The sequence below is a fragment of the Lissotriton vulgaris genome, chromosome 1_1 (assembly GCF_964263255.1).
Source record: "Lissotriton vulgaris chromosome 1_1, aLisVul1.2, whole genome shotgun sequence".
NCBI lineage: Eukaryota > Metazoa > Chordata > Amphibia > Caudata > Salamandridae > Lissotriton > Lissotriton vulgaris.
In genome coordinates, this window is record NC_141685.1 from 1,412,813,917 (window position 1) to 1,412,833,320 (window position 19,404).

General features: G+C 45.7%; 1 protein-coding gene across 1 annotated transcript in view; it reads left to right on the plus strand.

Annotated features, from left to right (window-relative positions):
• Positions 1-19,404, plus strand: part of LOC147750618 (dihydrolipoyl dehydrogenase, mitochondrial-like) — a 201,922-nt gene that overhangs the window by 132,139 nt on the left and 50,379 nt on the right. Inside the window, exon 11 of the mRNA XM_086967208.1 lies at positions 11,491-11,680. Within this exon, the coding sequence (XP_086823334.1) occupies positions 11,491-11,680 (190 nt within the window). The remainder of the gene's footprint in view (positions 1-11,490; positions 11,681-19,404) is intronic.

The following is a 19,404-nucleotide window of genomic DNA, read 5'->3' on the forward strand; positions in this document are numbered from 1 at the left end:
AAAACAAAACTTTTCTAAAGGCCAAAAGGCCTTCGATTCAACGGTATTATTCTCGATCGGTACCTCTCTACTCGATCCAGCCTTCCATCTCTAAGCGGTCGTCGACGCGGGCCTTTGGGCCTTTTCGACGCCACATGAGCCGACCGTTGATGGAAAGAAGCCCGTTTAAAAGGTGCCCGCAATGCCACGCCAAGTTCCCACATACTGATAAGTACACAGTATGCAACAAGTGCCTTTCCCCAGACCATAATCCAGCCTGTGCACAGTTTCGATCCAAGAAAACTATTCGGAACCGGCGTGCAGCCAGGCAAGAAATGCAGCGACAGGCACCAGACCCGGACAACATCTTCGATGATGACCAAGAACTACAAGAGGTGCAGGACTCTGACCTAGAGATCGTCACCGTAGAGGACTACTCGGACTCCGATGACGAGATCCCGCCGGGGAAAATCCCTGCCCCCAACACCATCTACACCAATAACAACGGCTCCGGAAAAGGCCTTAGCCAAGGTCATAAAAAAGTTTTGATTGCCCCGCCATCCGGCTCTGCTCCGAAACCGAAACCTTCTGAAACTCCAGAGCCCAGTAACATTGCCCCGAAGAAGGTTCCAGAGCCGAAGAAGGTTGCCGACCCGAAGGGGGTCGATCCGAAAGCGAGTGTCGAGCCAAAAAAGACTGTTGACCCCAAGAAGGCCGCACAGCCCAAAATTGTCGACCCGAAACCGGTTGTAGACCTGAACAAGGCCACACAACCCAAGGGCACCGAACCAAAAACGGTCGCCGACCCAAACAAGCCTTCGGCACCGAAATACGTCGACCCGACAAAAGGCACCGTACCGAAACACGCGTCCAAGCCAGAACATCCTCTCGGACCGAAAACACCGGATCCGAAGACACCAGTCGATCCAAAAAAGCCAATCGACTCTGGAAAAGACGCTCAGCCAAAAAAACAAGTCTCCAGTCGATACCAACAAAAACATCGACTCGGGAGACGACACTTCTCCGAAGAAGCCTACGGAGCACAAAAAACGCGTCGACCCGAAAGACACAGTCGACCCGAAAAAAGGCCGAGACGAAAAAGCTGGTACCTAAACCTAAAGTCGTCTACAAACCAAAGCCTAATACTCAACCCAGGACTGTTGAGGAAGAACTCTTCCATCCAGATCCCTCTGACGACTAAGCAAAAAATGTTGTTGACCCACAGACTGGTTACCATCCTGCTTAGGAAAAAGAGACCTTTGGACTTTGAACCTCAGTCCCCCATTCCACTAACGAAAAAGGACTTTGGGACTTCTCCTTGTAGACCCTTCATTCCTTTTCAACATATCATACCTAACACTCCTTTCAATCCTTATATTCCTTACTCTCCCTCATCATGGGGACGACGAGGGTAACACAGGGGATGAGCCACAGCCTGAATATGACTTCCCACAGGACATTGAACCACATGAACCATGGAAAGAGCAAACTGACCCTTACAACACCCATCCCATCCCAGACATGTCCTCTTATCCTACTAAACCGTCTCCTACTGACACAGTAGTTTTTAATCAGCTCATAGACAGGGCTGCACAGTTCCACAACGTGGATATGCATAATGACCCCATTGAGGAAGACTTCTTATTTGACACCTTCCCTACATCCGAAAAAAGTGTCAAAACACTTCCCATGTTAAAGGGAGTTCTGAAACATGCACCTGACATATTTAAGGACACAGCCAGGGCAAGGGTAATCAACCCCAGAATAGAGAAAAAGTATAGGGCAGCCCCTACAGACCCTACTTACATCAAAGGGCAGTTGCCACTTGATTCACTGGTAGTGGCCAACGCACGTAAAAGGGCAAACTCCCAAACAACCGGGGAAGCACCTCCCCCAGACAAAGAGTCAAAGATACTTGAGGCATCAGGGAAAAGAGTAGCGGCTCAAGCCTCCAACTAGTGGAGGATAGCTAATACGCAAGCTCTACTGGCTCGGTACGACAGGGCACATTACGACCAGCTAGAGACCCTAATGCAACACCTACCTGAGCCTTTCAAAGCACAAGCCCAAGATCTCATACAGGAGGGAAAATTCATATCAAACGCCTCCATCAAATGCGCGCTTGACGCAGCAGACACTACAGCTAGGTCAATCAACACTAGCGTCTTACTCCACAGACATGCATGGCTGCGTATTTATGGTTTTAAAAATGAGGTACAGTCCACTATCCTTAACCAGCCTGTTAACCAGGACTTTCTGTTTGGCCCTGCTGTCGACACCATTTTGGATAAAATGAAAAAGGACACAGAGACAGCAAAATCTATGGGGGCATTACAATTTCAGCAACAAAGGGGCTCCTTTCGGTGCTCCTTGTTAGACTCGGGGGTCTCTGGTTGGCACAGGTATGCACTTGTGACAAACAGGGACCCTCTCCTCTAGTCAGGGTAAGAGAACTACTCCTTTAGAAATAACCCTTGCTCACCCTCTAGGTAGTGTGGTGCGAATAGACAAGGCTAATCTTCAGGGCAATAGTTAGTAAAGCATTTATGATCACATACAGGAAACCCACTGACCCACCACAAACGGACACCAGTCGTAGGATTGTATCAAAAATACGTAGACTTTATGTAAAAATATATGCAGAATTATCACAAGACCATATAACGTTCAACGAAGGAAGGCCACCAGATTTAAATAGGCAATTGTTCTTAAGTGTTCTTGGTCAGCAAGGTACGATGAGAGGGAAAACAAACGTTGCGGACCCTTGGTCCGATGCGAACTCGGGATAGAGTTCCAATGTACCTTGCGATGAGTGTCCGAGGCGTTTCAGGCGTGGCTACTGGTGAGGGTGGACCCTGGACGAGGCCAACTGTTCTCCAAAAGGATCTGTCCGGCTCGGAGCCCCCTCGAGGTGCGAGGCCGGTGAGCGGGACGGTTTGGAGGGTTGTGGCGATCCGGGATCAGATGCAGCTCCCGGGGCGAGGCGCCGTTCAGGCCTGCGGGGCGTACTACTTCTTAGCACACCAGTTCATACCTGTGGATCTGTGTGGGGCGTCGCGTTCTCGGGCAGACGGGTGCAGCACCGGGCCTTCGGTACCACAGTACGGAAGACCTTCTTGAGGTGCGGCACGGCCTTGGTATGCAGGAGGGCAAAGCGAGACAGTCTGGTACGTTACGACGTACGGACCGTCCGAGGCTACCAGATGCGCTCTGTGCAGATTCCGGCAAGAGGAGATGAGGGACACAGCATGCTCCGGAGCAGGCGAGGTGACAGGAAAGGGGGCGGCCCGGCACTGAAGCGGAGAGCGACTCAAGCTTGAGCGGGGCTCTCTGCGGCGGGGCGACTAGGCTCTGAGCTTCCACGACCTTGGAGGGTGAAGGCACCCGAGTCACAACTCGGGCGAGGGAATAAGAATTAAAGTCCCAACAGCAAAGGGTCACAGGCAGAATAGAACCCAATGGTCCTGGGGTTCTGTTCAGGGGGCAAGCTCGTGATCAAGCCCTTGGAGATAGTTTCAGGAACAAGTCTTCAAAGTCCTTTCTGGTCTTTTCCTCTCCTTCCTCAGCAAGGCACGACTGCAGGATTCCTTCTTCTCAGCTTCTCTTGGTCCTTCTAGTCGGGCAGAGGTTCGTCGTGGTCATAACTGGATCTAATTTCTTAGGAGCAGGGCTCCTACCTTTATACTCAGTTTCTTTTGTCTTGGCAGGCCAGGGGGCCTGAGCCTGGTTCAACCCGGTTTTGGAGTACTCTGTTGACAGGACGCTGCCATCTTCTTTCAGGGTGCAGAGCAGGGACATCTGACGCTCCGCAGGAGGTGGAGCCAGCATTGTGGTGGTGGAGCACAAGCCTATTCAGAGTCAAACACTACTCCGCCCACCCATCCTGGTGTAATCGCTCTATTCACCACCTGGTCACCCCGACTGTCCCCGGGAATTCCCCAGCCCTGTCACTCACACAAACCCAGACAGCAGATACACATCCTGGCAGAGGCGGGCTGAAATAGTCAGGCGAGCAAATGCTAACTTTCTAAAAGTAGCAGTTGCAAACACAGGATATTAAAATAAACCTTGCTAAAGGAAGTATTTTATTATTCTGAGTTCAGGCATACCAAACTCGACACGCCACCGTGTTCCCGGAGCCGGCTGTGACTTTAGCGTGTAATAGTTCCAGCCGCTCACCTTGGCCTAAGAGTACAGGCAGCCCTTCAATAGTGAAGAACGAAAAAGGCGGTAATTCACTACTAGGACATGCCACACACATCAGGCTTGTCCTACCTTACACTAACAATGCACCCTGCCCTTGGGCCTACCATAGGGGTGACTGACATGAAGGTTAGGCAAGGTTTAGGGACTGGCAAGTGTGGGCACTTGCACAGTCAGCGTGACAGTACCAGACTGTACGCATGGTCTGCAATGGCGGACCCGAGACATATTTTACGGGGCCGCTTCGGTGGGTGGCACAACCAGCGCTGCAGGCCCACTAGCAGCATTTGTATCTACAAGCCCCGCCACTCCTGGTGCACGTTACTGGGGACTGACAGTAAATCAAATAAGCCATTCATGGAAATCAATTACAGATACACTTTATATAGGGAGCACTTGCACTGCGGCACGGATTGGCCGTGGTGCAGTGCCCGGAGCATCGAACACCAGCAAAAACATCTGAGGCACATCAGCAAAAAGTGGAAGGGAGACTCACGCCAAGGTGCCATGTCTAACACTCCTCATACAGGGCAAACACACGAGGACATACCTCACAAACAACGGCCTCATATAAAGGTAACGCACAAAGTTCCTTTGCTAAAAACACCACCAGAGGAGGCTACAGAGGTAACAATGCCAAGGGAAGAGGACGTGGAGGCAATAACACCAGAGCCTCCACTGTCTCAAAACAGTGACTCTATCACACTACCTCCAGACCACATAACACCAGTCGGAGGCAAACTCCAACAGTTCCTACCCGTCTGGAACACAATTACCACAGACAGGTGGGTGAGAGAAATTATCCAGTATGGCTACTGCCTAGAACTGATTTCTACACCATCAAACATACCACCAAGACATCGTCCAATGTCCAGAGAACACATCACTCTATTACAACAAGAGGTGAACTGCATGCTAGAAAAGGGGACCATAGAGCAAGTACCTTTCCAACAGCAAGGGAAGGGAGTGTACTCCCTATATTTCCTTATTCCCAAGAAGGACGAGTCTCTCAGACCAATATTGGACCTCAGACCCCTAAATCAATACATACTGTCGGAGCACTTTCATATGATCACATTACAACAAGTGCTCCTGTTGCTACAACATGGGGATTTCCTAGCAACTCTGGACCTCAGAGATGCGTATTTCCACATACCCATCCATCCAGCCCACTGAAAATACCTCTGGTTCACAAAAGAAGGTCAACACTACCAATTCAAGATTTTGCCCTTCGGGGTTACCACGGCTCCAAGAGTGTTTACAAAATGCTTAGCGACCGTGGCAGCACATCTCAGGAGGCAGCACGTCCATGTGTACCCCTACTTGGACGATTGGCTTATACAAGCAAAATCGTACCACCAATGCGCAGCACACACGTCTCGAATGATCCAGCTGTTACACAGCTTAGGATTCTCAATCAACTACACAAAATCACATCTGCAACCGTCCCACATACAGCAGTACCTGGGAGCCACCATAAACACCTCGGTGGCAAAGGCGTATCTAAACTCAACAAGGATAGCCAGTATGCAGACACTCATTCGCAAATTACAGCCACAACACTCTCTGCCAGCTCAAGTCTTTATGCAGCTCATAGGCATTATGGACTCCTGCATATTCATTGTCCCCATGCCAGACTCCAAATGCGCCCATTACAGGAATGCCTAGCACAGCAATGAAACCAGGCTCAAGGACAACTAAAGGACCTAGTGTTGGTGGACAGTCGCACTCACAACTCTCTGCAGTGGTGGAACCCACAAAACCTTTCCAAGGGGCGACTGTTCCAAGAGCCGGTTCCACAACTAGTACTAACAGCGGACGCATCACTGACAGGCTGGGGAGCCCATCTCCTTCAATACACAGTACAGGGGCTCTGGACAAACGAGCAGAAAAGGCTGCATATCAACCAACTAGAGTTGCTAGCGATATTCCTAGCCCTGAAAGTATTTCAGAAATACTTGTACAGCAAGACAGTGTTCATCCGGACGGACAACATGACCGCAATGTACTATATCCAGAAACAGGGAGGAACGCACTCTCCACAGCTGTCCCATCTGGCACAGAGCATCTGGAAGTGGGCGATTCCCCAAAAACATTTTTCTTCTAGCAAAACACCTTCCAGGGTAGGACAACCAAGTTGCCGACCTGCTCAGTGGGCACAGCCAGCAATTACACGAATGGGAGCTTCACCCCCAGGTCATCCAACCATTCTTCGAGGAGTGGGGTCACCCGGAAATAGACCTGTTCGCCATAAAAGAAAACTCGAAATGCCAATGCTTTGCCGCCAGGTTCCCACATCCATTGTCACAGGGCAATGTGATATGGATGAACTGGTCAAGCAGATTTGCGTACGCTTTTCGCCCCAGCACCACTGAATCCCGCTCGTAGCACGCAAACTGCGGCAACACTCCCTCACACTAATCCTAGTTGCTCCCACATGGGCGAGACAACCGTACTACACGACGTTCCTAGAACTCTCAGTAGTTCCCCATCAAAGACTGCACCTTGCACCTCATTTTCTAACTCAGAACCATGGAGAAATCAGACACCCAGATCCACACCAAATGAACCTAGCGATCTGGCTCCTGAGGTCTTAGAGTTTGGATATCTTAACTTGCCCCCAGATTGCATGAATATCATTAAGGAGGCAAGAAGACCAACCACACGAGCGTGCTATGCAGCTAAATGGAAAAGATTTGTTATTTACTGCAACAATAACCAAATCAACTCATTAGACGCATCAATACAGAACATTATATGTTACCTGTTGAACCTACAAAGATGTAACTTGGCATACTCTTCAATACGACTACACCTTGCTGCCAATGCAGCATACCTTCAAAACAGACAACTCCTTTCACTGTTTCGAATACCAGCAATCAAAGCTTTCATGGAGGGTCTAAAAAGGGTGATTCCTCCTAGGCACCCCCCTTCCCTAGTCTGGAATCTCAATATAGTGCTTACCAGACTCATGGGCCCTCCTTTCGAAGCTTTACATTCTTGCGAAATACAATTCCTTACATGGAAAGTTGCTTTTCTAGTGGCCATCACCTCACTCAAAAGAGTGAGTGAATTACCAGCGCTTACAATTCAAGAACCTTTCATGCAGGGACACGCCAACAGGGTGGTTCTTAGAATAAACCCTAAATTCATGCCTACGGTTGTATCCAATTTCCATATCAACCAATCAATAGAACTGCCAGTGTTCTTTCAAAATCCACAGTCAGTAGCTGAGAGAGCCCTGCACACACTAGACGTAAATAGAGCTCTACTTTACTATGTGGACAGAACTAAATCCTTTCGGAAAACAAAGCAACTGTTTGTTGCATTTGCACCACAGCACAAGGGGAATCCAATTTCAAAATCAGGAATAGCCAGATGGATAGTTCAATTCATTCAGATATGCTATCAAAAGGCAAAACGCATTTTAACCGTCCCCCCCAAAAGCACACTCCACTAGGAAAATGGGGGCATCCATGGCTTTCCTAGGAAATATTCCTCTTGAAGACATCTGTAAGGCAGCCACATGGACCACCATACACACTTTCACAAAACATTACTGTGTAGATGTACAAACAAAACAGCAAGCTGCTGTAGGCCAGGCTGTCCTCAAAACTCTTTTTCAAACTGCTGCGGCTGGCACAGGTAGCCAGTGCTAGAGGAGATACTTCTATACAGTCTATGCACAAGATATGAATTCAGCAGCCCACATGCCTCGAACGGAATATGCTACTTACCAGTATGCATCTGTTCTTGGCATGTAGGGCTGCTGACATTCATATCGCCCGCCCTCCTCCCCGGTGCCTGTAGCATCTGCAGCATTCTCTCTGGCACGGCCATCTCTTACTTTGCTATCTCCATCTCTGCCACAATGGCGAAAAACAATCTGAGGATGGAGAGGATGCCCATGTGCACTGTAGTCCAAGGGAGGAGTCCCCTATCTCGTGATACTTCGAAAACTCTTCCAAGACAACAAGTGCAATCATCCGGACCCAACACTAGGCGGCGATCTATGCACAAGATATGAATGTCAGCAGCCCTACATGCCCAGAACAGATGCATACTGATAAGTAGCATATTCCTGATTTTTGTAATCTATACCCTTAATCGTTCATCGGTCATGTTTAGTAACAAAATAAATTATTAAAGTAATATCAATAAATGACTGCGGTCTTTAGCCTGTAATGAGGCACATTCACTAGTGCAGGATCTAACCCTACTCCCTCAGCTTCCGACTTCCAAGACTGGATTAGGAACGCGGCTGATCAGGTAGCCCCGGAAAAGTTCATTCGACCCAACAGAATGTCGCCATCGGCGGCGTGGTACACAGAAGAGTTGAGACTTCACCGACAACATTGTAGGAACTTAGAAAGACGCTGGAGGAAATCTTATTGCCCCATAGCTAAGCAATCCTACAAAGATGCCTTATCTATATATAAAAAGGCCATTATTGCTCGGAAAACTATTTTCTTTTCGACCCAAGTAGATAACGCCAGGAATTCGGCCAGAGAATTGTTCTCAGTGGTTACCTCCCTATCTACTCCTCCGTCGGGTCTCGGAGTTGAACCCTCCCAGCTTTTTTGTAATGCACTGTCCACTTTCTTTACCACTAAAGTGGCAGATATTTATGCATCTTTCGGTGGAGATGCAGGGGCCAGATCCACTGTCAGCAGTAAGGAAATACCCCATATCAACCATGATCCTCTCTCGTCATTTGCCAATACCACACAAGACCAAATTAGCAGACTTATCTCCATCACTAAGTCTGGATCCCCTTTTACCCATGCCCTCCTGCAGTGATGGCTAATTTAAGTGAGGTGATCTCTCACCCACTTATGGAAATCTGCAACACTGCCTTTCATACCGGCTGTTATCCAGCCCCGTGGAAGAAGGCAGTGATTAAGCCTCTTTTGAAGAAGCCCTCCCTGGATCCTTCCGCCTTGGTCAGCTACAGACCCATTGCCTGTCTCCCCTTTCCTGCCAAAATTTGCGAAGCCCTGATGAATATACAGCTCTCGGAGTTCGTCGATACTCACCATCTCTTAGACGAAACGCAGTTTGGCTTTAGGAAGGGACACGGGACGGAGACTGCTTTAATAAAAGCGTCAGATGAAATCAGAACCATCATGGATCAGGGAGGTGCCGCCATCCTAATTCTTCTGGATCTGTCCGCAGCATTCGACACGGTCGACCATGCTATTTTGGTCGACCGTGTCACAGCTCTGGGGATAGACGGCTCGGCTAGAGACCTTATTTCATCCTTCCTGGCCGACCGTACCCAGACTGTCAAGTTGGGTAACTTCTACTCTCCCGTCTCTGCATTACCATGTGGAGTACCACAAGGCTCCTCGCTAAGTCCCACGCTATTTAACATCTACGTAGCGGACTTAGCGAGGGTAATAAAGGCCTACGGGGTGCGTTTAACTTCCTACGCAGACGACACCCAACTGGTGCTGGCGATCCATAAGAACGGCACAGCGGTGGCAGCCAATTTTCAGTAGACCATGCTTGCTGTCAGTATGTGGATGTCCTCCAACTGCCTAAGGCTCAACTCGGATAAAACCGAGGTTATGACCTTTGGCAACCTCTCCCCAGAATGGTCTTCCATCTGGTGGCCTAACCAGCTGGGCTCTCCACCCGTCCCAGTGGTAAAGGCGAGGAATTTAGGAGTCCTCTTCGACAGCAAGCTGACTTTCAACCTTCATGTCAACAAGGTTGTCTCCTCTGCTTTCTTTATTTTAAAGAAAATTAAGAAATTGCTGCCTTACCTCCCCACTTCTGCCGGGAAGACCCTAGTTACCACCTTGGTATTTTCCAAAATTGATTATGGAAATGCCCTCTTTCTCAACACCCAGAAACTTGTGCTGTCAAAGCTACAGTCCATACAGAACGCGGCCGCTAGAATTCTCTTAAACATTCCTCGCCGTCAGCCCACTACTCTCGCCATTCGCCAGCTTCATTGGTTCAGAGTAGAAAGCCGAATCAAATTCAAGGCCCTCTGCATTGCCTACAAGGCAGTGCATGGCAGCGGCCCCAAGTTTCTGACTGAGGCATTTCAGCTGTACACTCCCAAAAGACTGCTGAGATCTGCCAACACCTGCCTCCTACCTGTACCTCGCACCAGAATGGCAACTTGGGGAGACAGACGCTTCCTAGTGGCGGCACCAAAACTTTGGAACCTTCTGCCACCAAATATCAAAAATGCCCCCAACCTGATGAGCTTTCGTAGGCTCTTAAAGACGTGGTTGTTTGATCAGTGAACTCTATTATTGCGGTCCTGCTAGCTCACACATGCGCCGAGACACCCTTGGGTAATTGTTTGCGCAATAAAAATGTCAAAAATAAATAAATGAATAAATAAATAAATATATTCTTGTTCACCTGGAATGCAGAATACCACTCTAGGGTATGGTGCCTCCCAGAGAGGTATTGTTAAGAGCCATCAGCATTTACTGTGGCTTGAATAAATCTTTTTGATTTGAGAGGTGCCCCATTTAATACAATTCTCCTTTCAGGGCTAAGATGACATAGTTGATTTTTAATTTCTGTCAAAAGGCAGATATTATCTTGAATTTTCCTGTGTGTTTCATGTATGGTTTGTTCCTTGGTTTGTGTGACTGTGCCATTTGAAAGTAGACGCTTCAATTTTCTTAACAGACGTATGCTGAGTAGCATGTTCCCATGATCTCTGGAAACAAGCAAATGCTGATTCTTGCCTCTACTTTATTTCATCAACGTCACTTAGAACTGCTCTTGGTGACTTCTAAAATTACATTTATACACTATCCTAGAAGGAGCTCCTGGTGCTGGAGGTCCTTTTCAAGCCTCATTGGCTTTTAAGAAACTTTTTCAATACATTTCAAAGTTACCCAAATTGCAAACTAGTTTCTTTTTGGAGGTTTTTTCTTCTTCATATTTCTACTTTCAATTTAAAATGTTCTTTTCTAGTCCATAAAACTATGATTCTGAATACTTTCATGGCACGGACAACTTGTAAGTCCTTCAGACTGATTTTGTGTCTTCGCCTTGCTAGGTAAACACACTGTAGAAAACTTTTTTCAGAGACTATATGTCTGGTAAACCCTGGTTCTCAAGAACAGAAGACCATCGTGTCCAACTGAGTTCTTAGATTTTATGACAAGACTTTTAAAAAATTGCTCTCCAGTAGAGGAACATTTGGCACTAGACACCTTGTGTTTTTTACATACTCACAATAGGACATCATATTCGCAATCAAAGCTATAGCTTTCAGGTGGAGGTCTATTCTTTGTGTTTTTGGTACCAATATAATTTTGTCTTTGTTCGCAGTATTTACGCCATTGGTGATGTTGTGGCTGGGCCTATGCTCGCCCATAAAGCTGAAGATGAAGGTATTCTGTCTGTTGAAGGAATGGCTGGAGGCGCTGTGCATATGGACTACAATTCTGTGCCGTCTGTGATATATACTCACCCTGAAGTTGCCTGGGTCGGCAAATCAGAGGAGCAGTTGAAAGAAGAGGTACTGTACTGTGCGGCAAGCTGTTTTATTCTGTATACGTGCGTTTGCCAATTTACTTTTGTGGGTACTTGACAAATATGCTTTATATTGATAGCCATATTGATACACATAAGGATTTTGTTAGGGTGCAGTGATTGGTGCTAATGTGAAATGTCAGCAAAGTTAAAACATTTGAATGTCATATGTTTTCATTAAGCATCTTGCAGCAAGTTGTTTTAAAGAGCAAACCGTGACGATTGGAAATTGTATCGCTTCATGACATGAGTGTGAATGAAAATGTAATGCCAGACTGAGATCAGATCATTTTATGTGCATTTTAGTACCCATCAATGTGCATCTTCCTGGTGCAGCTGTGGTTAGTACAGACTTCCAGCCTTACCCTTTGAGAGAATTCCTGTTATTTGTCAAGAACCGCAACCAATACATAGTACAAACCGGTCTGAATAACATGAACTTTGACGACTTCAAACTATAAGCCAAATTATTTTATTATTAGTTTAGGTATATTTTAAATTACAGGCGACAGCAAAGAACAAGAGAAACAGCAGATTTAAAATTCAACCCTCTCACCTCAGTTCACAGTAATGACAAGAATATAGATATTCATATCGATCCCTGTATCACAGGATTGAATAGTACCATTTTATAACAATCTCAGACCTATCTTATTAATGGGCCTGTATTACCATAGAGCCACTCTTTCCCTGTCTGCGTCATGGCGCACCTTTAAACCGGTGTGACAGCGTGAACGGGGAAAGTGTGCCCTATTACGGTGAACGCGCTGCCCAAGGGCCGCTCATTCAAGTGAAATATGGAGCTGCTGCTTCAAAACCGCTCTTTGTTTCACATGGCTTACAGCACCTTCCTATACTTTCAATGGTGTTAAAGATACCCTTGCAAGGAGGTGCAGTGAGTAACTGCATTTGCCTGGAAAGGGATGTCTGGGGGTTCCATGGCAGCACTTTTTCCTGCCCCCCAGAGGTCTGTCTTTAGGAGGTGCACTGAAAGAACGCCCCCCTTAAAGGAATGTTTGCCTATCTGCCCATGTCCATAATATGATGCTGGCGCAGAAGCAGTGATTCCCTCATTTGCATGGGGCTGCGCCCCCATGCAAAGGAGGGAACGCCCTTTCTTGATATCGCTGGCACTACATGTGGGCCCACGCTATCAGTATTACAGAAGGGGCCCACAGGCATCTGTGGCCCCGTCTGTAATACTGAAGTACCCTTGCAACTTACAAAATGGGCACTATGTGTAATGTGGCCCTAGGTTGTAATTGAGAAAAATATAGATCACCAAATAACCACAAAAAAAAGGTTCCATGACTATCTTGCTAGCCATATTTGTTAATGTTTTGGTGTTATAGTTGAAGAACCCGAGTTAGGATGCGAAGTTGATATCTCTGACACGATCAGTTGAATAATAAGCTGATGAATGTTTCTGCCCTCTCATTGCACTTTGCCAGTCAGTTTTCCGAGGCACTCGCCCAAGTCAGAGCCATTCTTTGCATCACCAGCAACAGTGTCAAAGCGGCAAATCTTCGGTCTGTTTTAGGAATATCCTTGACAAATCCATCAACACAATTACATGGAAGGCTGGAATTTCATAATAGAACATTTTAGAAAGCAATGTTAATGTTTGTGTTCAATATTCAAACATATTGAGGGCCATTACAGGCTTCATGTATAAAGTATATTCCTAGGACTTGTAGGTTGATAACTTTTATGCCTTGTTACTGGTGTGTAATAAACAGGATATAGAAATTTAAAATTCGGTAAGCTGTGCTTGTAATTCATGGAACTTGATGCACCATGACTAGCAGCTTTCATTTGCAATATTTTCTCCAGTGTCGGTTTTATAGGCTGCCTTTGCCATAACCACCTATCAGTTAAATGAACAATGGTGATGTATTAAAGTATTTGTTACTTGTATATTTTTGGTAATGGGCTTCGATTCAGAGGGCTTCTTTGGAAATATGAGGCATGAAGCCTTAACTGTGTGACTCGAGCAGAACTATGTAATTGCATCAATAGCCATTGCGGAGCCCAGGTGCTTTTACTCTTACAATGAGAAAGTTGTTCTTTTTATGTAACTGTCGCACCCTTTGCATGCCTCAATTACATAGTGAATCTGACCGATTTCTCTCCTATTGGGGCAAGTAAACCATTAAACCAGTGACTTTCACCAAATTCCAATTCACTTGTACTCATCCTGGATGCAAACCACATTCGTAAAGAACAAATTGGAAAGAAAACCGAGATGGCATGGAACCAGTTGTTTACTTAAGTAACTAAAACCATTTCCCCCACAAAGCAACTCCTTAACTGCTTTCAGGCTTGCTTACGCTTGCTTCTGGATGTGGCAATAACCTTGACCATGGTTACCCAGAATCTGCACTGGCGCCCCCTCAAGCGCATTCTGCATGCCAAAGAAGCCCTCCTTCATGGCCTGAAGAAACATTTCCATATTACTCCTATCCTTATGGAACTGGCTGCCCTTGCCGGCCCACACCATCTCCATAACTATGTGCAGTAACGAACAGCCCTCCACCTAGCTGGCTGACAAGCTCACCATCTCTGGCAACAGACATTCTTCCTTTATGCAAACCGGGTCTGGAACAACATCCCCTCTGTCCATCAATTCCTCCCTCAACCTTGCTTCAGTTTGCAAAAGAGCAGAATACTCACTTCTTTGAAGTATACTACATCACAAAGCAATGACAGTCCTTTCTGTGCCCATAAAACAGCTACCTCTTCCATCTGTTGATTGCATTGTTACGTTTGACCCAGTACAATGCTCCACTGTCTTTTGGCTAAGTTTCTGCTATTTACATACTGCAAACATACACAACCTCATCAACTATTTATTATATTTGAAATATTTTGGAGGGCACACTGATAAGCCTGCCCAGATATGCTGGAATTGTTTAATTCGCATTATTGCCTACGGGGAATCCCAGCTGGATTCCTTTTTAAGATTGACTGAATCTCTCTGACTTTTTAGAGAAAACCACAGAGCATCCAAAATACAGTGGTCAAGCGAATCTTTAATCTTAAACGTAGCCCGCGGCCTGTAAATCCATTCACTTGCTTTCGGTTGCAGTGAGCACTGATCGAGTTCTCTACTCCTTATAACCCAATGTTAGAACAATGGTCTTATTTACCTTAAGCTTTCAAAGGTGCCATCCAACTAGTACAGGTGTATCCCACACGGGAAACATCCGTTACAACGCGGATGTTTCAACGCGGTGCTGTTACGACGCGTCCGTAACAACGCAAGTCGTTACCACGACTTGCGCTGGAGGGCGCTAGAAGATTAAAAATAGTAAATTTACTATTCCAACACCTTCCCTAGTGTCCACGGGGACTGGTGTTAGAATAGTAAATTATACTATTCGATATCCGCGCCCCAACGCAAGTCGTGGTAACGACTTGCGTTGTAAGGGACGCGTTGTAACAGCACGCGTTGTGACGGTACGCGTTGTACCGTCACCCATCCATCCCACACATTGCTCCATATATTTGGATCTATTTGTCAACTGACATCAGGATATATTGAAAATAAGATAGTTGCTGATTGAATAACCATAACCCTGAGACGTGTTTGGGGTTCTGTGGGAATCTCTGGTTACTGGACATGTGGATTATATTGTCACTAGGCCAGAGCACTATTGCAGTCCAAGTGGACAAACCTGTTTTTGCCTTTGGGTACTTGGCTCTCTTGATAGCGAGCAGTCAAACCTTACTCTCTAGTGGAAGGGTTTATAAATTCACATGCAGTATGGCACTGTAAATAACACCCAATAATCAGTGTGTAGCCAGGACCTTTTATTTACAGGCATGTACAAAGGGCAGGTAAAATATTATACACTTCCAAAACCAGTCATCTATACCAACCTCTGTGGTTGAACTATCCCAAAACATTTCATAGTGTTTACAGTTCTGTACTAGTGAATAGATTTGTTATAACATTGGCCCCATGACCAATGATATGGACTGCTTTGTGGTTGATGTGCTTCATGTCCGGACTCTTCCTTGTTACTGCATTATTTACCAGCAAAGTCTTAGTCAATGGGAAGGGGTTTCAGTGGTCTCTGACTTTTTATTCACGGTTAGTGAACTCAGTGGGCCGAATTGAGACCTGACGGGGTTAAAAAAAAATATTGTTACTAGACCTGCAGGTTTAGTAACTTAAAAAAAGCTACTCGACCTAACTGTAGTGCACTTGACCTCTATGAGCAAATGTGACAAGTTAACAAGATTTAAATGCATTTTTATTACTCATTCACTTTGTGAGCAATAAAGATGCCTTTAAATCTTGCTGTTTTGTCACATTTGCTCCGCTTTTTAAAAAACAGAGGTTAAGTGTTTTTTTCCTTCTCGCCAGAAAGGGAGAGTAGGACCTAAAAATAGCTTGCCCTAATTAAATCTAGCTCGCAAATGCAAGCGGGCGAGTGGATTTTTCAAGCCCTGTCCGAGTAAAGTCAATGGTAGTTTTTCAGGGTGCCATTGTTCTTGGTGCCTACGTCAACTGTTACCTGGTGTTTGGTATCTGCTGTACAGGCAGAACATAACTCACATTTTTCTGAGACCAGTTAGGGTTGAAACAGGCCTCAAGTTTTTTGCAACGTGGGTAGATTTAGTAGTGGTCATTACCCACATTGTTGTTCCTCACTAGTAATTTACTTAACGTTACTTACAGTACAACCATCCATGGAGTCTAGCATTTATCCAGATTTGAAAATTAAATCTACTTCATTAAAATTAAAGTCTTCTCCCAATCATGAAGAAGTGCATCTTTTTTCTCTGTTTCTTGCATTTGATGTCTCCTGGAGGAGAGTATCAACAACTGAAGAATTTGGGTTGGTCAGATGTTCAAAGTGGTTAGTACCAGATAGAACTCAATGAAAGGCTTCCTTTTCTAGGTACAACCCTTTGACAAAAAAACAAGCATTGGCATAGCCAATAGGTCTCGCTTTTGGGACCTTTATAAGTGTTTAGCCACGCAACAGTTGATGTTGTTGCACCAAGGATATTGTGCTGCATAACTAAATACTTATAAGGTCCCAAAAGAGAGACCTATTGGCTATGCCAATGCTTGTTTTAAATGGCCACCGCCAGTCCTTGCTGCATAGTGATTTGTAGGGACATACAATGAACCAGGGAAGTTTTCTTGGAGTGCTGATTTCAGTTTATTTTTTTCTACAGTTAAAACCAACAATTGTCAGGTTTCACGGTGCCGGTTGCAATCGTAAGTAGCTTATCCTGTCCAGATTTTTTCCTTTCCTCCTGGTTGTAGTCACTGCTTAGGTCATTAACCCAAGACTGCATGTACCAGAATGCACAGAACAAAACTCGACTGGATGAGAATCAGGATTCACCACGGGAGACTTTCGGAAGCAAATGTGCTGATGCACGCGTCTCTTCTACTTGGCCGGACATGCCGGACTGAATACAGCTTTACATTTGCATTCGATAGCTATTTAACATTTTCTCAATTGATTTTAAATTACATATTTTTGAAACTATCATTCAATAATTCACATTTCAGGAAAAATACAGCCCCAGTTAATTATCATTAAAACTGCTTACTTTCACTTTAAATTCCAGATTAGATAATGACATAAGCCCAATTTGGCTTTTTGTTTATATCTAATTAGTGATTTTATATAGCGCAGATCCCTTGGGTATTGTGACGCTTTACAAGAGTAGCTTTACCAACAATCATCTTGAGGATTTATTTGAGATGCAGCAGAGGAAAAAGACATTCAAGAGTGCGTGGGAGATCATAGATTTGACCAAAGCGTTTTTCAAACAGAAGGGTAATCTTCTGCAGGGGGACGCTTCAGTAATGGATGACAAAATGCATCTATTTTTGGAAGTTTCGAAGGCGCCCTAAGAATGCGGGTTTCATTCCCACGTGCTCTGTGTCTGTGAGTGAGTTTTTGCAGGAAGCCTGCTCGCCTCCTGAGGTGCGCACGCACCCCTGACACTGCACCACGCGCCTGTATCTAGTTCGCGCGAGCGAGCTAGGAATCCTCTCGTCCAGAGACCGGAAGCTCAGGGAGCTGTGGGTTTTGTCTGATTTCCATACACTTGAACTGGCGCCGAGCATACATAAGAAATAGCGGTGAGTGCTGGGTGGGCCTGGACAGACCTTTAACAGGAAGAGCCAAAACTGTAGTTTCTCAACTGGGGTACAGAGAAAGGTTTCTAAACTATAATCACGCTTCCACGACTGCCAGTGTCTTAATTGCCAGGGATGATGGATCAGCATACTTGCTTATTCTGTTTGGGGTCTACTTTGGATGACCCCATACAGGCAGTGTGAAAATCAAGATTTGCTGCCGAACAGGTTAGTGAAAATGTGGAACACCTCAAGTGGACCTGCAGATTGTCAAGTTAACAAGAGAAAATAAACATTTTCAATTTATTAGGTCTCGCATTTGTAATATTTTGAGCTATTGGCGTTGTAAATGACAATGCCTTTTATTTATGTGTTTAAAAAACCTGCAATAAAAAGCATTGCATTTACATTCCCATTAGGTCAAAGTTTTGAAAATGCCAGACCTATTGCATTGCAAATGCTTGTTATTCACAGGGAGGGAGTGAGACCGGCCCTGCCACTGCCTGGACAAAGACACCCCACCCACCAGACCCATGGAGCAGGGCCACTGGGCTGCAGGGGAGGGAGCCAGAAACAGCACGAGGAAAGTGTTTTGACGAGTTCTTTTCACATGCACGTTTTAATCTAGAGCTAAAGGAGACCATTACAAATCATGCACCTTGATGCGTCCTCAAGGGAATGAAGCGGTATATAAATGAAAGTACAATGTAATGCTTCCAATATTTCACGTGGTGTGTGTTGCAGCCAGCTAAACAACAGTGATGCAAAGTGGTCTGACGAAAAAGACGGCTTGGCTGTACGACAACTGACAGTAAAAATAATGAAAGTGAAAGCACACATGGCGTGCAGAAAATTAAAACAAGAAGTGCAGCCATTATTCCACAACGGCACCCCCCTGTGAGTGAGGTTACCGCCATTGTAAAACTGAAAGCACATGGCGCGCTGAAAAAAAAAGGGGGTGGGTGGGGGATCGCCACGCTAAAGCCTGCTTGGAAGAGGCAGTGCTGTGTAATTAAAGAAAATGGTGCTAACAGACTAGATAAAGCAGACCGTGTAACAACACAATGAAAAAGTCCAGTCCTGATGAGGTTACAAATGTAGACAAGGCAGTACCAAGGAGGGACTACTAAGTCTATTCATGCCCTGCCCAGGCTCAACCTATAAATATAGCGCGAGCTGCATAAAATACACAGTGCAGGGCGCCACAGCTTTTCTGAGCCACACATTGGACTGAAAGTCCCAACACGTTGCATCTATGACCAACTAATCACAAAGTAGGAGTAAGGGCTTTTGATGCCTTGTTTTGACAAATTGCTGCAGATATTTCCTGGTACTCCATTTATTTCTGGTGTAATCATGAAATTCAAGAGATTCGGTTGTGGCATTAAGCTCCTAATGCCATAGTTCCCAGAGGTGGCATCTGGATCTTTTACCTGTGCCTTTCTGACTTCCCATTTGTCTCAGAATCGCCAATGATGCAATAGCTTAGCCTGGATGAGTGGTCATATACCCAAGCTCAACTCTGAACCTTACAATCTGGCACCCGAAATCCTACACAAAGGCCATTTGGTTATTTCTTGGCATGGAATAAACTTTTT